The sequence below is a fragment of the Festucalex cinctus genome, chromosome 17 (genome assembly GCF_051991245.1).
Source record: "Festucalex cinctus isolate MCC-2025b chromosome 17, RoL_Fcin_1.0, whole genome shotgun sequence".
NCBI lineage: Eukaryota > Metazoa > Chordata > Actinopteri > Syngnathiformes > Syngnathidae > Festucalex > Festucalex cinctus.
In genome coordinates this window covers 11,850,425-11,873,915 of record NC_135427.1, presented here as the reverse complement: position 1 = coordinate 11,873,915, position 23,491 = coordinate 11,850,425, and the positions used below count along the sequence as shown (strand labels likewise).

Sequence of the window (23,491 nt, the reverse complement as noted above, 5' to 3'; positions counted from 1 at the left end):
CTAAATGTTGACTTGTTACAAATTATTGCTTCACGGAAACCCGTAAGAACTTCCACTTGTTTTATTTTTAGCTGTTGTATAGTCGCGTAAACAATACGCAATCCTTGAGACTTCCCTCCACTATGACTCCCCACCACATCGGCTGTCAGTGGCTCTTCAATGGCTGGCGGGCGAGACAATGTACGGCGATGACAGAAGGCGAGACAGAAAAAGTACAAAAGGAAGAAAAGTAAATTGAAAGAGAGCAATATCGAGCTGGGGAGGCAGCCCGACCGACTTCCTTTTCAGCGCTGCGGTAAATTGTGTTACCGAGGAAATGAGGCTCAAAACGCTCCCATTTATAATTTCGCAGGGACGTGGTGAAATCTGGGTGGCCTTCATAGTAAACTGCAGCAAAATTATTCACAACCTGGATAAAATGTGAGATTTTTGTGTGAGTGAAGATGCATTTCTAGCCGGAGAAAATTTTATATGCTGTAATAAGAGATAATGTAAGAAAGGTCATGATTCTTTTGCCATTGATATGAATTAAAATGTGATTAATTTGTAGTAAGTTACAGAAAAGATGCACAATACAAGAAAGATAACTGATAACGCGGATAACTGATATTTGGAGTCGATATTCATTATTGGCATCAACATTTGGAAAAAATGCAAACTCCAGCTCTTAATTTGTTTTGATTTTTTAAGAATATGTTTATTGAACAACACCTGTTTTAAAAATCTAACAAAAAGTTCATGGATTAAAATTTAAATATCAAACTTAACTTCCCAAATTTGAAAATATCTTAAGTACAGTATTAAAATTTTACTGATCATAGTTTTAATTTCAAACAAAAACAGAAGGAGCAGGGCCAGCAGCATCGCTGAAAATTTAAATAATTAGTGCGCTGAAGTTAACGCTTAAATTTACCACGTTTAAATTGATCTATTGTTGGGCGTATGATACTTCAAAATGGCCGATGCCGATATTTGTCAAAGTGCTCATTTTCGGCGCCGATAATCTTCTGGTCTATCCCTACTGAAAATACCTTGTTTATTATGCCATAATTCCCAAAGAACAGTTGGGAAAGAGGCACACTTAAGATGATTTACTACCAGGGCTCCAAATCACCACTACCCATTTCAAGTTATTAGCCTCATAATATTGATAATATATGCCGGGTCATTGCATTTATTAGTCTCATGCCAGCATTGTCTTCTATCATTATTAAGAGGATCGTAAATAAGAATTTAAAGTGTGCAGATCCAAAAGTTTCGGGTCCATTTATTATTAGGAATGTTGTCAAATGAGAAGATCCGACGACGACTCGTCAGGTTAATCTGATGTTGATTGTGTAGCGGGGGGCTCAATTCCTCCTGAAAGCTCAAGGTCTGTTCCCGAGCGAGTCAGCGCGATCGTTTGAAAGAGCACATCAAACGAGGCAGGCGATACGACAGGGCCGTTCTGTCGAGACAGCCGCTGGACAACCGTTACCATATATGGGCAGAAAACAATATCAACGCACTATCCAAACGCAAAGCAGAACGTCAAGAAGAAAAGTCTCTTATAACATCCAATAATGATTTTAACCTTCAAAACTAAGTCCTCGTAGAAACATCTTAGAATATAAAAGCTGTGGTCTGCACTGCTTTTATCAGTTACAAGCACAACATTAGATGGTACTGTTGGCCAACGCTTACAAACGTCTTTAGATGTTCCACGTGTGCGCTGGTTTGAAAGATGGGGACGCGTATTGTTGACAGTGAGCGCGCGCGGGGGCCTCCCGCTGAGAGACAGCATGTCCCGCGGAGCGCAGCCAGCGGACTTTAATGTCCGGCTCAGCTTACATTTGAGTCATACGTAACATCATTGCAGAGAAGGCGGATGGCCGGCGAGCATCTGAGGAACTGACTGGACGCTTAGTCAGACCGATCATTTGACTTTTAGGAGTACGTGCGTACGGGAGCTTACTGTGATGTCAGGTAGCTTTTAGTTTCTCTAGAAGACGACAGAAATGGCTACTTTTGTTGTTGTTGTTTTCTTTGTTGACATTTGAAACGGCCATACAGTTTAAATAGAGTTTTTAAAAAAATATATATTTTATTAGTATGTTATTTCAAACCAAAAAAATTCAAGGGGGGCGGACCAGTAATGTCCGTGGCCTAATAAGCTATAAATAAGGACAGGTCAAAATATTTCCTGTTTTTTAGTGGAAATAATTACAAGAACATTGTGAAAATATTTCCATTTCTTAACTCATTCACACCCAAAAACATATAAATATATATATATTTTTTAATACTTTATCCTTCACTCCCAAAAACATATTTATATGTTTTGTTTTTTATGTTATTTTATGCTAGAAGATACAGAAGGCTTTGATGCAGCTTCTGACCTGAAGAGAGCACTTAAAGCAATGGTAGTTATTACAAAAAAGGGCCAACAGATGGCAGCAGAGTATAAGAGATCAGGCAGGGCCATGTTGCAACAAGCTCTTTTTGCCAGTATTTTCAACAGGTTTGTGAATAATGATGAAACTTAGCTAAATTCTAATGCTAATTGCTGCAAAACGGAAACAGATAATAATAATAATAATAATAATAATAATAATAATAATAATAATAATAAATTTTATCTTGCTTTATTTTGGACGCTTTTCATGTCACTCAAAGCCATATTTACAGAATAGAATAATAATAATAAATAAAAAAAAACATGGTTGGGAGCATGGGGGAAATGCTTTCCTTTATGTCTATCACTCAAATCCCTTGAAGGAGAAAAGCCATGTGGGAGTTAAGCAGACCACAGGGGGAAGAGCAGGGAGCTTATCTTTCCTGAATCAATCCCCCCTCAGACCATATGTAGCTTGATTACTTACACAGTGGAACCAACTTGGCAAAACGGTTTGACACCCACCTTTCAGCACGCCGTGGCTGCTGTTTGGGAACTGGCCGAACGGGCAGGGCAAGGAGGAACGGGCCCCGAGAGCGACCGTGGTTTCCAGGAGGGCTCCGGTCAGCAGGGAGCAAACAGATGTCCTCTGATCACACGCAAGATAAAACCTAGAAATTGAAGGAAAAAAAAAAAAAGAGGAGGAGGAACTTAGAGGTGAGTCAAAGGAGTTTTATTTTGAGTCATTAAAAGGGAGTTTTACTTTTTTGTTGCTGTTGTTTTTTTTTAGCATTAAGCTCAGTGGACTTTTCTACAGTAGCGTAGAGCTGCCAATGTGGAGTAAACATTTTTGGCTGGCGAGTATGTTCGAACATACTCGCAAATACGTTCGAGCGTATTGAAATATGTTTGAACATAGTTGCAAAAATGTTCGAACGTACTTGTAGGCTACATGCTACAAAGTTAGCATACCTTCCCATAATGCCATGGGGTATTATTTGCACATGCACGAGTGAAAAAAATTACGAACCTAAGTCATGCACGGCAGACATAATAAATCGTAAAAGTTAAACATATTTGCGAGTATGTTCGAACATATTTCAATACGTTCAAACATATTTGAGAGTAAGTTTGAACATATTTGTGAGTATGTTCGAACATACTCGCCAGCCAAAAATGTTTACTCCACATTGGCAGCTGTATGCTTCCGTACTTTAACAAAAAATAAATAAAAAATTGCTATATTAGATATTTCTTCACAGCGAGTGTTTGTGCAGAGAAGTGCAAACCTGGGTGGGTAAGAAGATCCCTGGCTTGGATCAGGACGGGTGATCCGAGCCGGTCCAGGCGGACGCCCGCTGACGGGGGGCAGCGGCCAGCAAGAAAGTCGGAGTCTGATGCATCCAGACCCAGGCGGCGGCGGCGGCGGCAGCAGCAGCAACTTCTTGGCAGGGTGAGTCAGGTTAAGTGCCGCAGCATCTTGAACACTGTGTGCTACCTGTAGAGGAGCACAAGTGTGTCACTTCCAAGAATGTCGCGTGGGTGGGGAGTATCGAAGCATAATAGGTGGAAAAGTGGGAGGCAGCAGACAAAAGTGAAAAGGATGAAAAGGGAACATTTGGACCCTTTTCAACACGACTCATTTTTGGGTAATTTTATGCCGCCAACTATGCTGGATGACGGTACTTTGCCTCTTTGCAGCTCCAGTGCACAAAGCGAGGTCTGCTAGGTCAGAGTTTTCCAATCTTTGATGAAGCTACATATTTTACATTACAAAAACATCATACTACATTACCAAACAACAATGTCATTATAATTTAGGCCAGAAAGAAAAAAAATCAAATAATATTTTAATCAATCTCAGTCTTTAGTCAATCTTAGGTTAGCTTAGAAATTAGCTTGACTTTTCCGTCGTTATGTTTCGTGAGAATGACAGTTTAGCGGATTCACCACCACAGAGGTGCTGACTACTGCCCTTAGGAGCGAGTCGGCAACGTGTTACGGTGCACTAGCAGCACATCTATACAGTAGCTACTATAGCTCGTTGCTAGCTAGCTGTTGCTGTTGAGTTTTCCCTCGACAAAAACTATAACACATAGAAATCCGACAAAAACTAATAAGCATTTTCATCCGAAAGACGATAATGAAGGTATCTGCTAAAAACACTGATTTTTACTTCCTGTAGGAATATTAGCCATGTGTCCCGACTCTTTTGCCATCAGACTGTTTCAATAGCCAAATGAAGAGTCCAGCTCTCTCATAGTTTCTTTGCTAGAATTAAACAAAGATAACAGGTCCAAGTAGAGGGATGGGTTTCCTGCGTGGGGAGTCGGTCGTACGATCCTATCTGGACCATCCCAAGGGGAAATGAGAGCTACCAGGACGCACGTTTGCAGATGGTGAGTGCCAGCTAAGTCACAGCCCAAAAAATAAAAAATAAAAAATTCAGATGAATTGGGATGTTTTTCTAATGACCATCGGAGCGTTGACCTCAGGTCCTCGAGAAACTATCTAATGGCCAAAAAGCAGACATAAAGTCCACTAGATTAACAATGCCTTTTTCCACATTCAAGAGATAAGCAAAATAGTTGACTTGGCCTACGTTGTGCATAGCCCGCATACCTTTCTTTGTGACTGTACTTTGCAGTTTGCTGCACATGATAGTCTGAACTTTCTAAACTCTGGCAAGTTATACGCAATTAACAGGTTTGTTCATATTTTGTTTCTGTGTTGTGGAGGGGACTGGCTCTCGTGAAACTTTCATTCCACATCGATTAACTCACTTCAATTACCTCATCTAATGTGTCAAGAGGATGACAACTCAATGACGGACGAACTGAATACGTAACAAGGTCAAAATGATGACTAAGCAACACCCCTGAAACCCAGACTGACCAATCACAGAACAGAATTGAATGACACGTCAAGATTTTGTTTTTTTTAGGATGATTTAGCTGCTCTTCAGCGCTCGTTATGCTACTATCGTGAGGGACCGGGTTAGCTTTCTCCTCAAGCCTCTAATCGCTTGAAAGATGGGACTAATGAAGCCAAGTGTGAAAGTGTGTATGAAAGAGGAGAGGCCAACAACAAAAGGACTCCGCGGGGAGCTTGTTGCTGCCTCTGACGGACACCCGGCAGCTGCCTTCACACGCACGCACAAACATTCTTATCCTCAAATCGCAAGCAAGCGGCATACAGACCCCGCTTCCCATCAAAATGTACATTAGAGATGCGCATGATTACTGTAATGAGAATTATAGTCAACCAGAAACAGAAAGTTACCACTGTTTGCATACGCAAACCGACGTGCTATGTTAGCTGCCACAAGTTCAGCCTTGTAGCTCATGTTACTTCTAGTGTACAGGAAACGCTAATGGTGTAAGCCCAGTGCAAGTAAATTCGAGGCCACTAGTGGCAGCTGCTCCCCGCCAAAATCCCTATTTAGATAAATGTCCAACTCCATAAGCATGGATTTTAGGGATATAAAAAACAAAAGGTAATGGAGAGTGTTTTAATGAATCAACCATTATAGCTAAACATGCTGTGGTTCAAATATTATTAATTTTACAATAAATTTAAAAATATAACTTAAGCAATGCCCGTTCAAAACAACTTGGGCGAATCTTCTCCATGTCATTGCTTTCCGATTGTAAAAATTGAAAACCACAAAAACAAATTAATAAATAGAGGACCATCCTTGGTGTATTTTTAATATTCATTCACCCCTGGGTGCTATTCAATCATAAATAATTCACTGCTCTTGTAGGATGCGATGTACTCAGCCACTTAAACTGACAACGCTCCACCGTGGTCAGATCATGTTTCCTATTCAGAGACATGTTTTAGTTGAGAAAGTCCGTCCACCTCGAACAGCTAGTCCCAAATCCCATACATAAATGCAGCCAGAAAAATAATCATTTTTACACCCACCACCTCATTAGCAGCATACAGACACTTGGGCAGCAGAACCTTCAATTTTGGGAGTTTCCATTAAGATGTATTAGCAATCCATTGGGTTCGATTCTCTGCCCGGTAACAGCCATTCTGGGAGGGGGATTAGCGGAGGGCAAAGTGGGGCACCGTGCAGATCTACTGAACTTTGAGCTGGAATGCGCACATGCGAAGATGACCCGCATACAAACTTGCACACGCACGCTCACAACTCACGCCCGTGACGATTTTCCCGCCTCATAGCAGACACGCGAGGCAGCTTGGAAGTGTCCTCACTGAAACACAACCACCCACATCTTGACCTCTTGGCTCAGACGAATGCGAGCCACCACAAACACTCCCACACTCCATGACACACACAAACATTTTACTTGTCATTATTACTGGTGCCTTGAGACGCAAGTTGAATTCAACGCATGGCAACGCTGGTAAGTCACTCGGAGTCCCGCAGGGATCAGTGCTTATCTCTCTAATGTTTAGTATTTATGTTGCCACTTAGATATCATATGCATATATAACATTACCATTCTTTGTTATGCTGACAATACCCAACTAAAGAGGCCTTCACATATAACTAAAATCTATATCTATCTAAGATAAGTAGCTAGAGAGCTAGCAGCGTACCACAGTTCTCCACCACTGCACAACAAATCTATCTACGTATCTAGCCATCTATCTATCCATTCATCCAGCTTGTGAACCAGCTAGCTTGCTAGCTACAGCTAGCTAAGCATCGATTCATCTAGGCATATACTGGATAGTGTTATTTTTGCCAGACTTTAAAAAAAAAATGTCTGTTTTAGTCCAGTTTCAATCATGCTTGTTAGGCTTTTTTTTTTTTTTTTTTTTTTTTTTTTTTAAATCAAAGTTAGTCGACTCAACCTGATTCCGTTTTTATTTAGTCAACTGTAAAGCTAGCATTTTAGTCTATTTCAGTCCCAAAAAAAAGCATAATTTGTCTAGTTTTAGTCAACAAAAACAGTCAATGTGTTAGTCTAGATTTAGTCAGGACAATAATTTCACCCCTCTATGTCAGCCGATAATGAACATTTCAGATCTAAGACAAATTCACAAAGTTTTCTCACATCTTTTTGATGAAAAACAACTTGAAACACAGTTACAGTATATCAACTAGTGGCTATTATGGCTCCATGCTATGAGCTAGTAAATTAGCTAGCATCAGTTAGCGGTTGGATTAACATTATTGTTGGAATGTTATAGCCGGCGGATTAATGTTACTGTATAACTGTACAGTAATTTACTTTTTTTTTTTTTTTTTTTTAACTTTCACAGTGAATCTACCTCCTGTCTGCCCCCATGAATTTGCGCATGTTGCACTCGTTAGGTGATTTGAAAGGCGATGTGTCACAGCGACAGATTAGCAGCGACAGGATTTAACAAAATCATATAATTTACTTTGTCTTTGTCCATAAACTAAAGTGTCCATAGATTTTAGTTCAGTTTTTATGAAGTGAAGTACATCTTCATTAGTTGATGAGGAGGCATACCGATGAGGGTTTTAGTCTAGTCTAGTCCAGTTTTTGTCCAGTGACAAAATTATTTTTGTTAACTTTCGGTCATGAAATAACATCCATCCATCCATCCATTTTCTTGACCGCTTATTCCTCACAAGGGTCGCGGGGGGTGCTGGAGCCTACCTCAGCTGGCTCTGGGCAGTAGGCGGGGTGCCAGCCAATCACAGACGAAATTAACACAAATACTGTAATACAAAACTCTTCCTGTGGCACAATGCCACAAAATCAGCTGCTTTACCGCAGCACACGCAAGCCATCAACAGCCGGTGCACTCTCCCACGAAGCACACATTCGAAGAAACACTCGCAGTGACATCACTTCTCCCGATAACCAATTTTAGACGTTTCATAAAAGGAAGGGTGAAGGTTAGCCGAGCCTGGTGGGAGAGGGGGTCGCCATTAAAAGAACTCTGTTATTCTGGTCAGTGGTCTCAGAGCTGAGGTCAGCACAGAGACGTCAGTCGTAACCTTTGCCTTCTCACAGGAGGCCTGCCACGCACTTGGTGGCCATGTACAGTATGTGTACATTTTTGGCTTTTCACAACAGAGGCTAAACATGGCTAACTATGCTTATCCACTGACGGAGAAGATCTTTTCACAGCACATTTGGTTGGGAATCACTGAATTGCCCACCCAAAAGTGGCTCTAAATCAATAGCGTTTTATCCGTTTCAAAAAGGCGCCAGGTATGTTCAGCAGCTTTGGTATTTGAGGAAGCAGACGCTTTTAAGCCCACCTTTCCTTGGACTGCGTGCGAACTGTGTTCGGAGACCCAAACAAGCGGCGCAGACATAGCAGTGAAAACATTTTGTGTGCGCCACAATCATTTTGTCTTACAATCGCATGCACAACCACAGGCTCTGACCTCGTCTACTGTTTTTTGTTTTGTTTTGTTTTGCCTGTCTCTCCACGAGGTAACGTTTGCCCGCTGCAGACAGAGCCTGGACTTTCTCAACTTGATTAAGTTCTGTGCTTGGGGGGGTGGGGGGTTAGCGTAGGCCGGCAAATATACAGATGTGTATGTTTCACTGAATAGGCTAAATGCTAAGTAGGGTTTGGCTTATTTATTGCTCGTTCTGAGTCATCCTTTGTGAAGAACACAATATGATAAAATGACTTTGAGGCTGGCATTAATTTAAAGGGAAAAATACGAGTCTTAGTCTTCATCATGCTGACTGCTTTTTGTGGAAGTGGAAGTAACAATAAAAATAAAATAAAAACATTAATTTTAAAGAATGTCTCTTGACTGAAAGAAAAAAACAAAGCTCAATCACATTCATCACAATGTGAAAACAGTTTAAGAATTATCATATGAATTTTGGCCTCTAAACACAGATGGACGTCTGCTGGGCCTTGATTCATAATGCTGTGTTGAATTTCACGAGGAGTTGCTTGAGAAGAGCAAAGCCAACCCCCGGAGTTCTGCCTCACACTTTTTTTCTTTTACCAAGCTTACAGCATCACACTGTGTACACAGTGGGCTGTGCGTCTGGGGACACATGCTAAGAGCATTGCTAAACAATGAGTCAATGAGGGGGAAAACTACAAACTACTAAAATGTAAAACTGCCACAGCGTACACATTTTTTATTTTTTTTTAAACAAAAAAACAAAACAGCTTCAGGCAGATAAGAGGGCAACCGATTGGATACATTAGCAAGTTTCATAGTTTAATCGGAGACAATTGCTGACTTTTTTTTATTTTTCTCATGTAACGGCATTAAGCAGGCAATTGGTTTAAAGCCGATTATAGGAGATGAGGTCAGCGTACGGAGCTTGAAAAATGATCCTCATAAAGTTAACACAATCAGCGTCTCAGATTTCGAGGGCAATCGTGCACTTGATAGATCTCGTTTGCTCCTTTTAGCCTCAGGGGAGGAGGAGAAAACCGTTTAGTTTTATAGTAGAGAGATAAATTGCAGTTAGAGGAATTAGAACAACAAAAAAAATTGTGTAATTTTCTGCTTTTATACTAGTAAGATGCCATAATTTTTACTAGTAGAAGAAAAAAAGGGTTTCATTTTGAAAAAAAAAAGCACATTACAAAATGTTCCTGTGCTGTACATTTTTATTGTTATTTTACGTGTTTAATACAAACCTAAGAATGACCCCGAAAATGTAAACATGAGGCCCCAACAAGCACACAGCCAGCGGGACCCTTTCACACCACACCCCACCTCATTTACAGTTCTCATGATGTCATACAAGACGGGGCTGCGACATAATCGCGCAAAATGCCGGTGTGACAGTGCCAGACTGGCATGATGGATGTTCTTCCATTCTATATGCAAGAAAGTGCGACAGAATGTAAGGCGTGTGCAAATTTAGGCATAAGTTGCTCCGGCTGATGTCCAGTACATCATTATTTAAAAGTAGACCCATTCAGAGTCGAATAGAGTGCCCAATAGCAATGTAACGTAAAACTCACAAAATTCATGAATGAAAAGATAAAACTGCAAAAACTGGTAGAAAACGATTACTTACAGTTCAGATACATTTGAGGGCTACTCCATCCAAATCCCTCGTTGTCTGAGAAAGCTTGCAAAAGAGTCAAAGTACATCTGAGGAATTAAAAAAAAAAAAAAAAAAAAAAGTACAGGAGCGCAAGACTGATGAAGAAAGAGTGGGAGTCCGTGCTCTCTACATCAACAAAGCTCTCTCTCTCTTCGAGAGAGAGAGAGAGAGAGAGAGAGAGAGAGAAAGAGAGAGATAGACAGAGCGAAACGAATGTGATGGACAAAGCAAGCAAAGGAAAAAAAAAAAAAAAAAAAAAGAGGCAGATATCTCTGCCTTGGGTAACCCCCATATTAGGTTATAAGGCAACGGGCCGGCAAGATGCTATCGGTCAGCGCACTGTAAACACACAAAGATGGAAAGGGGGAGACGCTGGTACTGTACATCGGGTTTCAATCGATCCTCCTCCTGCGTGTGTACACAATGTGTCCGACAAAACTCTGAACCGCGCTGTGTGTTTTTATGACAAGATGAATCCCAGCTCAAAGCCATCTGGTCACGTACAGTATCAAAAATGAGGAAAAATTGATTCAGAAATGTCCGGTTACTACTCAAGTTGGTGTGATATTTGATTTGGAATTTTGTTAGCCTCATAACATAATCATTGTCATACTGATGTGTTTGTTAAATATTGTGTTTGCTTTCTTTATGTCTAGGTACATTCTTAATGTCTATCAAAAACTGAATGGAGGCAACTAGACGCACATTTTTTCTTATTTTTGGAAAATGTTCAAGTATGGTGTGTGAGTTTATGAGAGTGCCACCCATCACTCTTCAACATCATGTTAAAAAAACGTTTAATAACGATTACTAAAATCACTATGTATGTATGCCGCCATAAACACTAAATGATGTCAACTACGTTTTTTGTTTTTGTTTTGTTTTGTTTTTTTTAATCAATGGGCAGTTCACCGTCTAAGTGCAGCACACGCTGCCTGGTCAATGAGTTGTGGAATCAAAAACTATCTATGGCCAGCAGGTGGCAGGATTGTATCTCTTTTCAATTGGCTCAATGTGTCTGAAATTACAATGAAACATGAAATCTGATGAAATAGAACGTTTTCAAGGATGACGTAAATGATCAAAGCCTTTGTCATATTAAAGTTTGTTTTGATAACGTGTGGCAGTAAAAGAGTTAATAGCTTGAAATGAACGTTTGCAAACAGCTACGAGAACTAATTTGGCTATAATTGTTGAAATCAATACTATAGACAAAGGCAAATTATTATCTTTAGTATAGCTAACTAGCATGGCTGGCTAACATCGGCTTGTTTGCAGCCAGTTATTGATATTTACCCAATCATTTTAAAATAATACATTATACAGCGGTAATTCCAATACTGTGATACTTTAAAAGCGCAATAACCATCAAAATCTGATAACAGCTCATGTAATCTGCCCATGCAAGCCCTCAGAATCAATCGTTCTGGCTGACGCACGTTAATTAAAGTGCATTAGACTGATTCTGTACTGCGTGCGGTTATATTGTCGTTTCAAATAGTAGTTGATAGTTTCCATAATGGTGGTATTAAGAGGTGGATGAAGTAAGGTAAATCCCCGCTGAAGGCCCGGGTCCCACCACGGAAATAAATACAGTACAGTTTGTTCCACTGAATGTGGCTTAATGAAGTGGAAACATTAACATGACATCAAAGTCCCGTTGAGGACAATGCAAGCAGCTGGCCACCGCCTCGGCCTTCGCTTTGCATGTCTTTGATCAACGCTTGCTTTGCTAATGAGGGCGCATATTCATCATGGATTGTACAACAGGGACCTCGTAATTGCTTCCACAAGGTACAAAGTCTCCTATTAGTGCGGGAGAGGCGGGGTTTGTGCGTGCAACGTTGTCCTCTAGTGGCTCAACAAAATAGTTTTTTTTCTGTGTACTGCTGAGTTCTCTCCCCTAGGTGGCACCATTTCCATTTATCACTTGCTCAGCCCCAAGCAGGCTCAATTATGTTTTGTCATACTAGATAAGAAAGCTCAGTTTTGAATGACACTGTGACATTCTAGTGGTCCTAATAACAGTGCACCCAGACTTTCCAATATGCCTCGGGTTCAAATCTGCTTTGCTGTACACAACCCTGACGTCACACTATGAGCATTTTGTTTCAATTTGGGTTAAATCCTGACTGGCTGACCTCTCACGTCACAAGTGCAAGTGCTAACAAAGGGCCGGCCTATTCTTTTTTTTTTTTTTTTATACATCAATTGTGTGATTCATCGAGTGCACCCAAAATAGTACACAACAGTTACATGTGCATATCTAATCCACTTCTGGGTGGGCACCGATAATCCAAATTGAGCCGGCAGAGGTGGTGGGATACCCTCAGTCCTCGTGCTAAAGTACTATTACATCATCTATACCCTGTTATTCAAATACTCATTGCACTTGTATTCCACAGAGGGAATGTAGGTAAATTAATAAAAACAGGAAAACTTTAGAAGAGTTGCTTGGCTGAAAATTATCTTTCCATTGCTCACACGAGTTACTGTATTTTAGACGTTGATCATCAGTTACCGTAATAAACTTTTTGTGACATTTTTGTTTGAGGTTGTTCCATGCCAAGTCACCAAAAAAATAAAATAAATAAACAAATAAACAAATAAATAAATAAATAATTTTAATCAAGCAGATTTTGATTTTAATGAATTTTGGTGTACTTGTTGATAAGTGATGGCGCTTCACAAAATCTCAAATTTGAGGTTAATCATAGTAGGGGTTTGGGAGCTATGGGCTTCATCAAAAAGGGGTGTGGCCACTAGGGATGTAACGATATCCAAATATCATGATACGATATCACAATATGAAGCTAACAATATGATAATTATCACGATATTGTGGGGAGGTTGGCGATATTTAAAATATGTCACAATATTGTAAAACATGAGCTCATACTAAAATATATATATATATATATATATATATATATATATATATATATATATATATATATATATTGTGCTTGTGTATATAACAGGAATACATATAAACTACCTCCAATCTCTAATAGCACTTACTCACCTAATGCAAGCCCAAATTGAGTTCCTCCACATATTGACGCACTTCACAAGCATATTACAATCCCCCTCATCTGACAATCAGTGATTTTAAATATAGAAGGGCCAAAACATCCCTAATGAAAATTAAACCACTAAAAAATTAGCCACCAGAGGGTGCTAGAACTGGATAAATGTAAATCAACCTGACTTTTTTAACAGATGTGTAGCTTTTAAATATTGTGAACATGACGACGACGATATTGTGGCAGTTTTAAAAATCACGATATCACGATACTGCCATTATCGTTACATCCCAAGTGGCCACCAATTAAAGTCAAAAGGTGAATATATGCACCCATCCTTCTTCTAAACGACAACAATTCTTGTTGAATTCACATTCCAGCAATCCCTGTTTTGTGAAGATTGAGGGTTCAAACGAAGGTGGCCACGCCCCCTTTTTTTGCCCAAAACGTCCAAATTCACCTGGCTGTAATCAGAATCTGCTCGGTTAAACCTGCTGGCTGATTTGGCATGGAATGACCCTTGACAATGAGATGAGAAACCTCTTGAAGATGACCCCCCCGGCAGTCTCCCTGTCACCGAGACGTGAGGCGCCTGACCTGGCATCGCATGCGCACATTTCCACCCATTGAAATGGAAAAACACACCCAGATGCATTTTTGACACTCCAATGTCAACCCCTTGCGTTCCAGCCAAAACAAACTCCTCTCAAACAAACTTGGAGCATAGCAACAGTTAATTGGAGCGGCCAGTGTGGTCGAGTTCAGTGCTCCCTGCAAATGCTGCTAAATTCTGTGTTAAGTAGACATCTGAGGAAACAAGAGAGTGTTTAGCACACAAATACTGTAAACCCCGTCATCATCATCATCACATACACGCACATAAGCGCTAATCTCCGGCTAAGCCACAACACGCAGCAGAGTGAGAAAGTGGCCTGCTCGGCACATTCCTTTGTAGCGCAACAACACGGCGAGAGAATAAAGGAATGATAATAATGGTCACGAGGCAGGCGCCTTACCTCTACCAATTTCACAAAAGCAACTTTAAAAACTACAAACAAAAGATATTATAGTCCTCACTAAGCTACAATATTGGTCAGTCTTTGTGCAAATATTGTTATATTATCTGTCGACATGAGTGCAATAGCCATTACATTATACCGCAACACTGATGCTATTTGTTAGCATTAAGCTAGCAGGCTTGAAGGAGTTACCCAAACCGGGATGGCTTCATACAACAACAATTTTAAAACTATGCGTGTGACTGTGTGATAGTAAAAGAGTTTTTTTTGCGGTAACACTGATAACATCAACTCTATCTTCCCGCCAGACAGGAAATGATGCAAACAGTTTGCACTCCATTTATCAAAATCCTCCGAAAAACATCAAGAAGTTCTTTTTCTGCGCAGCTGCATTCATATCTGTATCGATAAAGCACAATCTCAGTTAGGGATTAGGGATGTAAAGATAAGGGCAATATCGTGATATTGTGATATTAAAAGTGCCACAATATCGTCATTGTCATGTTCATGATATTTAAAAAGGAACATCTATTAAAAAAAAGTCAGGTTGATTTCCATTTGTGCAGTTCTAGCACCCTCTGATGGCTAGTTTTGTAGTGTAATTTTCATTAGGGATGTTTTGGCCCTTCTATGTTTAAAATCTATGCTAATTGTCAGACGAAGGTGAATGTAATATGCCTGTGAACAGAGTCAATATGTGGAGGAGCTCAATGTTTAAATGCATTAACATGTAAGCGCCTCAATATTATTGGAGATTGTAGATGGTTTATATGTATTGCTGTTATGTACAAAAGCATAATATTGTGCTCTTATATAGTGTCTTTTTTTTTTTTCCTTTTACAATATCGTGACCTCTGTTGAATATCGCCAACCTCCCCATAACATCGTGATAATTATCGTATCGTGCGCTTCATATCGTGGTATCGTATCGAGATGTTTGGATATCGTTACATCCCTAATCTCAGTGTGATCTTAATATGCTCCAAAAATACTGTGACATTAATAGCCCGTGAGAAAGTGCATTTTTTCTGCGCTTTATTTACTTTCCCATGACATAGATTGACGGCAACGTTACATCCCAAGTCTGCCCGTGATGAGACGCGCTGAGGAGTAAACTACGAGTCCCTCGAGGGCGCGCTCTATTCCTGTATCATCTGTAATAAGACGAGCGTAATTACACGGACGCATCCCGACAACTACTCCTCACTGCCGCTCAGTGTGTGCACGGTTACTTACCACTCAGCCAGCCAGCACTCTGGCTAAATTGAAAGGATTCAACAGGGCTGTAATTGATAGAATCCACAAGAGAAAAGCGACAAAAGACACTTCTGGTCTGATTTCTGCGCCAGGTGTGCGTGTCTGTGCGTATGTCGCTACGGCACGGTTGGGGGGGGTCACTTCCCTTTTGTCTGTTTGACTTCCCTGGCACTTAACAGAAAAGCGACATGGGAAATGAAAGTGGGTGTGAATGCCAATGTTGGTAATGATAGAGTGGAACTTAGAATTTGAGATCATTTCGCCTCTTAAGTCTCACACAAATTCAGATCTTGAAGCAGCGTTAAGGCTTCTATAATAATAATATATATTTTCCCCACTTGCTGTCGACTGAAGATGACATCATCTGTGACAAGAATTAGCTTATGATCAATCATGGCTCACCTGTTTTATGGGTTTGGTCAGCAAACTGAGCCATGATTGGTCGTTACCAACTTCCTCAGCACAGGTGATGTCATCTTCAAACGGCAGCAAGTGGAAAATTTTGTTTTTAAAGGTATTGTTGGTGAAAAATATTGAAGCTATCAAATTAATTCTGGACAAAATATTACCTTTTTAACTGCTGAAAACGCCTCAAAGAGTCAAGTATCTCTTTAATGTTAAAGAGGAAGTCAACATTTTTTTTTAATATATTTATTTATTTATTTATTTTTTACAATAATATGTTCTATGCAGCCCCACTAGTCTAATTTGGCATTCTGGTTAATACTGCGTTAGTGGAATACGAACGAGTTGAGCAGCAAAATCCAGCCATTTTTATCCATCTCAGGGGGCGACCATTTTGGCACTTGCTGTCGACTGAATATGACATCACAATAACTTAGATCTCAGGCAACAAACAATCACAGCTCAGCTTCAGAAAACAGGAGAGCTGTGATTGGTTGTTGCCTGAGCCCTGAGTAACTGTGATGTCATCTTCAGTCGACATCAAGTGGCAAAATGGCCGCCCCCTACGATGGATAAAAAAAAACTGCTGGATTTTGCTTCATAAAGTCAGAATGTCATGTTTAGACCAGTGAGGTCACATATAACATATTATTTTGTCCAGAAATGTTTAAGGTTGGCTTCCATTTTAAGAACGTTACTTAAAATATTGCTTTACCATAAATAAAAGTTCCAACCTGAAACGTGAATTCACTTCCCCAGGGAAAAATCGCTTCTAATACAAGCAAAAATAAATATTTGATTTTCCAAGGTGGCTACTTTGCACGTCAGGTTACACTTCCCATCCTCTCAGCCTGTCCTCATTTCTGGCGTTTATTCCAGAAAAGGATTTCTTGCTACTTTTTCCACCACTCAAGTGTAATTTTCTTCCTCTCGCTTGAATGTTGCTGCTCTCCATCTTGCTCCCTGCTCATATTCCACCCTCATATAATCCTGTATTCTTTGGCTCGCCTCGTTAGATGTAGCAATAAACACACGGGGGCTGCGGGATAGCCCAGAAAAAAAAACAAAAAAAAGATTTTTGTACAGAGAACTAGTGTACTAAATGTTGTGGAGTGCGAGCGTAAATGTGGTATCGTCAGGCTATGGGTTAATGACCTTTTTTTTATTTTTTATTTTATTTATTTTTTTTTTACAAAATTAGCCAATATAGGTGTTATACTACTTAATTTCTGATCATTTTAATAACCACAGCACTCAACACTGACTGCTACTCACTGTGCGTCAGCATTGAAGTCGAACACGAGTCGCTCATATGGTGTTTGGACAAGGAAGAAGCGTTGGCAACTCCCACTTATTTGAATGGCTGCATTAAAGCGGCTCCGCTTGGCCTCAGCTTGAGCCGTATTCCGGCAACCACAAAGGCCTCGTAAAAGTAAAGTCAGAAACCGCGCTGCAGACAGCGTGAGTGAATGTGTGCGCCCCACACACTTCCACACGCGGGTAACCTTAGACAGTGTCGGGCTCTGTTGTGGTAGGTCCGGCGTGTGCTGCGAACAACTCCGCAGAAAACGCAAGGACGTCCATAAAAAATGCAAAAGTCAAGCGGCGCATGCCAAGTTGCCAGACAGCGCCCTCTTGGTGTTTGACGGCCTGCAGAGAGAGGCGTGGATGAGAAATTTGGGAAAGAAAATGACTGCACCTTGAAATTTTTAACATGATCTAGAATTGCCGGGAAGAACTGCCACAAGTCTCTTTCCCCTGGATTAAAAACCAAACCTGCAAATTAAAGTCCCTGCTGTGGGCGTGTCAGCTGTCAATCAAATACCTCTACTATGACCTGAAAAATGGATGCTACTTCATCTAGCTTATTTCAATATAAAAAAATATATATACTTGTTTCATTATTAATTAATTTATTTATTACAAATAAATTAAAAACAGGAACACTACAATTTCCCTGAAAATCAAATACGACGAATTCTCACCTACTCAACTCAACTCACCTTTTTAGTTGTCTCAGACTTGACACCAACTCCTTCACTTGTCTCAGACGCGGTAACTGGACTCACAAAATATTTTTATCGACTTGACCGAGTGCGACTATGTTTTTATTCCTCACAATTAACAACCTCTTGCAAAAGAATCTTTTGAATTAGTTTTTCAGATTAGCAAAACAGTCCAGCATTGACACCGGCCACCCGGTGATCATCATGAAATTTCTCAAATTTTGTGGTTAGGAAAATTTTCTGTTTAAAGGCTTACTCTTGATCTCATCTAGACTTGTACTCGGACCTTGTGGTCTCAGACTTGGACTCAATAAAGTTGGACCGCATCGTAGCACTGGAAACATGAGGACAGAAAAGCTCGGGTTGCGTTGGCTCTGATCGAAGACTGCAGCATTAGGCTAGTAGGACTACATTTCCCCTGATTCTTAGACACCGAAGCAGGAAGTAGTTCTAGTTCCGGTGTCGGTGTAAGATGTGCTCGGGCTGCCAGATTGTATCGGGGTCGCCTGCAGATGACGTCACGCTACAGGATTGTCCGGAAATTGTTTGCTTACAATTGTACAAAATAACAAAATTTATGGACTAAAATGGTAAAAACCTAAAAATATAAAAGCATGATACTTTAAAAGTGGAAAAAAAAAAATTGATTGAAATGCCTTCACACTTTCCGGTGATGTCAGTACAAAAGTACAACAAAATTAGCTTCAGTTTGAGTTCTTTGCTAGCTGTTCACAAATCAATCACAAGAACAAAAAACTTAATGTAATAGGAATACATTAACAATCTAAACTGACAATATTTGTCACATCTTTTGTGTATTTATCATTTAGTCAAGCTATTTTATTATTTATTCAATATATTTTGCGTTTATATTCTTAGGTTTATTTATGTTTTTACAATTTCAGTCCGTACATTTTGTTATTTAAATGACATCTTTAATATTTTCTTTCCAATGTTTGACGTCAACTGGATCATTTCCAGCCTATCCTGTAGCGGGATGCGTTCGTTAGACGACCACGATACGATCGGGCAGCCCGATCACATCTTACACCGAAACTGGTATGACAAAAACATGCTTGCTAGCAATTTAACAGTTAATCGTTTTTAATTGGTTTATCGCATGTATCGCTGTGACAAGTGTGTGATTGACATGCACATGTCCAAACAAATTGACTCTCGAACATCAAACTTTGACTATATGGCTACAAAATAGCACACAAGCAGTCGTGGAAATATGCGCAGCAGTCTGGGAATCCCTGACCTAGAACATTAGTGCTCAACCATCTCCTCATTTGCCTTCCCTTCAATTTTTGTGGCTTTTCCAACTTGCCAACTCTGCTTGGTGCATTTACACACACACATTCACGCATGCACACACTAGGACAGAGGGCTCAGTCATTGGGGCCTGTCAGTAACATGGCGAGCAGAACTAACGGGGGAATAAATCACTTTCCCGCAGCCTGAACAAAGAGCCTGTGTGTGCGCGCGTGTTGGTCCATTAACATACTTCTACAAAACATTATTCATCTTTAATGCATCGCAGGCTTCGCGTTGCAAGCCAAATAGGAGAAGAAAGAAGAAAGGCTTCAAATCGGCCGAGAGGTAAATAAGTGAAACCGCAGCCATCGACAGAGCTTTGCTCTCGATTTGATGAGAAATTTGAGAGGCCAAATTCATCCAAAGCGGTGCTTTATCGCCAGTGGAAATTCAACATCATTTTTGAAAACATGTCAAGGGTAAGCACATCGTAACTGCAGGCGAAGTGGTTTGTGATGCAACATCGTAAAAACGTACGCCCAAGTCTCATTATACGGCAACGTCATTCCGTTATCGCATCTTTACCTTGTGCATCTTGGCCCAGGCAAAGTGCAACATTCCCGCGCAGACTTTGAGGTCTTCTCCCACACGGCGCCTCAGGATTGGCAGGATCTCTTTCCTGCCGGGTCGCCATATCAGGCGGCAGACCACCTCCTCCCAGGCCTCCTCCGAGATGCGTCCCGAGGGCAGCGTGCGGACAATCGCTCTGGTTCCAGTGCACACCGACTTGGTCATCTTACAGAAAGAACAAAGGTTCCCGTTTCAGTGTGTCTGCATCGATTCTCAAGTCATTCCACAGCTAAACATTGAGAACTGAAGAAGTAGTTTTGGAATTTGGATTAACCTCATTCAGTGCCATTGACAGCTTTAGACGTAAAAAATTATTTTTTTACATTAATGGTGAAAGGTCTTCAACAAACAAGTCTAGTTGCCTCAATTTGACCTTTGCGGATTTGTCTGTTTTGAGCAGAAAATCAAAATGCCATTTCCCTTACAACCACGTGTAACTGCTGAGAGGCGCAATAAATAATGACACTTTTACTTGTGGTTAAAAGCAAAAACTGAAAACGGCATTTTCCTGAAAATTGCACTCACAGGCCAAAGAAAACCGTGAAATTGTGACTACTGCTGGTTCGCGCGTCAACATGGCAAACCCCAGGCACAATTCAAAACCGGACCATATCAGAAACAAATCTGATTGGATGACTAGTCTTGATGCTTTTCTCCCAGAACTTCTGCTACCTTCATGTGGTATCGAAATTATGGTAAATACCACATGTCGAGTAGAAAACTCCACGTGAACGCCCCTCAAGTAGTATTTTCTACTGGACAACTGGGATTTTATGTTGATATCCGAGTTATCGGGCTGAGAGAACTTTTCAAGTTTCAACAGAGAGCACCGAAGGATGCGTGAATGGCAAGAAATATTAACATAAGGATGTTAACGTCTGCTAGCAGGTTCTTTTAGAATCTATGCAATTACGCAGCCTACACAATTAGGAGTTTCAGAGTGGTAAGGTCCATCTTTCCCATACCATGTGAAGGCAGGGATAGATTGATTCCCTCTCCCAGAAGACATGCAATTCATGTGAAAGGACATTCCCAAAAAACAAGCCCATACCTTCTGATTATTCTTAAAGAATCGCCTCACTAGGACCGTGGAACGCTCCTTACGGTTCCTGACAAACTCAGAGTTCTCCAGGAGGTCTTCTTCGGCCCCCTCATCGCTGCTGCTGCTGTTGTCCACGCCGCAGCTCTCCCTTCTCCCTTCTGAGGACAACCTGTCGTCACGCGTCATGGATTTGAAAAATTTCTCCAAGGGGCAACTGTGTCTGTCGAGCCGCTCTAAACTTGAGAAGTCCTCTTTGAGACAGTGGCGGTGGACGTGTCCGTTGCGCCGAAGCTGCCGGGGCGAGCTACAGGGGGAGGACGCCAGAGAGTTGGGTTCACTGGAGGGGCTGCATCGGGAGGCGGTCTGGAAGTAGAAAAAATTCAAACAGATAAGAAGCGCCGGGTGAAATCATCACTAACAGACAATTCAGTTGGCGTTTGCTACTTTGTGCAAATTCTGTGTCGACAGGGGCAGACTGGAGCGCCGGGGATCTTGCCGGCTCAGCCGATGGATGCGACTGAGCAACGGACTGTGAGCCGGGCTGGAGCTGGAGCAGGATGGGGGACGGTGGCAAGAGTCTGCCGCGGAGTCCCGGCGGGTGAAGCGGGTGCAGGTGCAAGGGGCGCTGCCAGTTCTGCCTTTATTTACACCCTCGCTTATAAAGTCCAGCGGGCTAAGAGATCCTTGGGAACCTCTGGCGAGCTTCGAGGCGATTCCTTCTATCCTTTTGCCAACCATTTGCTCTGGGCTATACTCAAAAGAGCCATACTCCGTGTCCAGAATGGTCTCATTCTCGCTGTCACACAACTTCCTGTAATAAAGCAGTGCGGGGCTACTCCGCTCCGTTGGCAGCCACAGCTGGTCCGGGTGCTGACGGACTTCCTGGCTGTCGTTTGAGCGTCTGGTTTCTCTGCCGGGCCTGACCGCGGAGGATGGAGATGCGGAGCGCTTGCCCGAGACCATCTGATTCTCTTCGGTGGCCATTGCGTCTGCTGACAGGTCGCAAATGAAAGAACAATTTAGCATTGATGGAAGTCAAGACGTCTAACCAGTCATATTTGCTCCTCCATAATACTTGTAAACACACAACACTAGACCCAGACTGTCAAAGCAACAACTTCCATTCCAATTATTGACTCCATAAAGCAGCAAAAGGAAATGAGCTCTGCAGAGGAAATGAACTCAGCTAGTTTATTATGTACGGCGGGAGCACACTCGCATTTACCGAAATAAGCGCTTCATAAAAAGCAATTGAGCTATTATGTTGTCAATTGCATTGGTAATACTTACGCAGATGATCAGATGGACCCGAGCCAGATCACTACACACAAAAAGTCCTCCTTCGTCCTTCACATTCGAGAGCGCGTCATCGCGGTGGGGATGATTGCGTCCTGGTCCAATAATCATCGAACGAAATGCCCGATGGTCTCTTGAGTGTCTGAGAGCTTCAGGCGTGTGTTGTTGTGGAAACGGAAGCTTGTGCAGCTGTACAAAGCGTCTGATAGCAAAAAGCAGAGGTGACCCGGGAGGCCTGAGGAATTTCCTTGATAGTAAGTACGGTTCGCAGTCACAGCTTATGAGGCCAAGTGCGAGCTAGGTCCTGACGTGCAGCTCTGGAACAGTGATTCATCGCAGGTCCTGAGGGGGAAACAAAAAGCATAAAAATCCCCAGTTATCAATCACTATTGCATAATAAGCTACTTGACATTTACATTTTTTTGTTTGTTTGTTTTCAGTGCCATTAAATACATTGTGGGCCAAAAACACGTGAAGAAAATGAAAACTTTGCTCGCTTTAACTCATTTCCTGTTGTGTTCTCTCTCTCCTGTCATCAGCGTCCTTATCTGCAGACACGCAACTCCATCAATGCAATTGACATGAGCCTTTGTGACCAAAACAACTGAGCCAACAAAATACACCACTGCAAGGTCAGAACATATGCAACAACCGCTGGGACTTTAACCAGCCAAGAGCCAACTCTTTATTCTTTTTCACTGACACCCATGTCACTCACCAGTCATTAGTCAACGCATTCTAAACCAATACACATTAAAGTGTATTGGAAAAAGTAAGACACAGATACAAAAGTAGAACATGAGGATGGCAACTCCAAAAGGACAAATATAATAGTTCTGAAAAAGTCAGACAGTATGGAGTCAAGAGAAGACCAGGACCCAAATCCATTATAGTTTTTTAATACACTCTTCGGGGTGATTTTTAGGCGTTGCGTCATTTTGTGATTTTGTTGGTTTAGAATTAATTGACTAATTACTTAGTGTTTCTTGTGTACCTGGAGTTCACAGCCAATGTTGTAACATACCGTTCATGACTTAGCTCCCATAGTTCCTTACTGCACTAATCATTATCTAGCCAGCATTTTAATGTTCAAAACAAAACAAAAAACAAGAGACCAGAAGAACCCAAACCAGAGGAGAGGAGAGGAGAGGGTGGGGTATGGTGGTAATATGGAGCAAAAGT

The 23,491-nt window shown here is 41.2% G+C and overlaps 1 protein-coding gene across 4 annotated transcripts in view; it reads right to left on the bottom strand.

Annotated features, from left to right (window-relative positions):
- plce1 (phospholipase C, epsilon 1) overlaps positions 1-23,491 on the bottom strand; it is a 58,235-nt gene that overhangs the window by 29,544 nt on the left and 5,200 nt on the right. For 3 of the 4 annotated variants that reach the window (XR_013279468.1, XM_077502650.1, XM_077502651.1), the window contains exons 2-7: positions 22,304-22,651; positions 21,458-22,005; positions 21,023-21,376; positions 19,927-20,136; positions 3,664-3,872; positions 2,900-3,045 (exon numbers count right to left, since the gene is read on the bottom strand). Coding sequence is in view for 3 of the 4 variants with exons in the window: in XM_077502650.1 (XP_077358776.1) it covers positions 2,900-3,045; positions 3,664-3,872; positions 19,927-20,136; positions 21,023-21,376; positions 21,458-21,997 (1,459 nt within the window). In the remaining variant the exon portion in view is untranslated. The remainder of the gene's footprint in view (positions 1-2,899; positions 3,046-3,663; positions 3,873-19,926; positions 20,137-21,022; positions 21,377-21,457; positions 22,006-22,303; positions 22,652-23,491) is intronic. The other variant, XM_077502652.1, reaches the window with a different exon arrangement.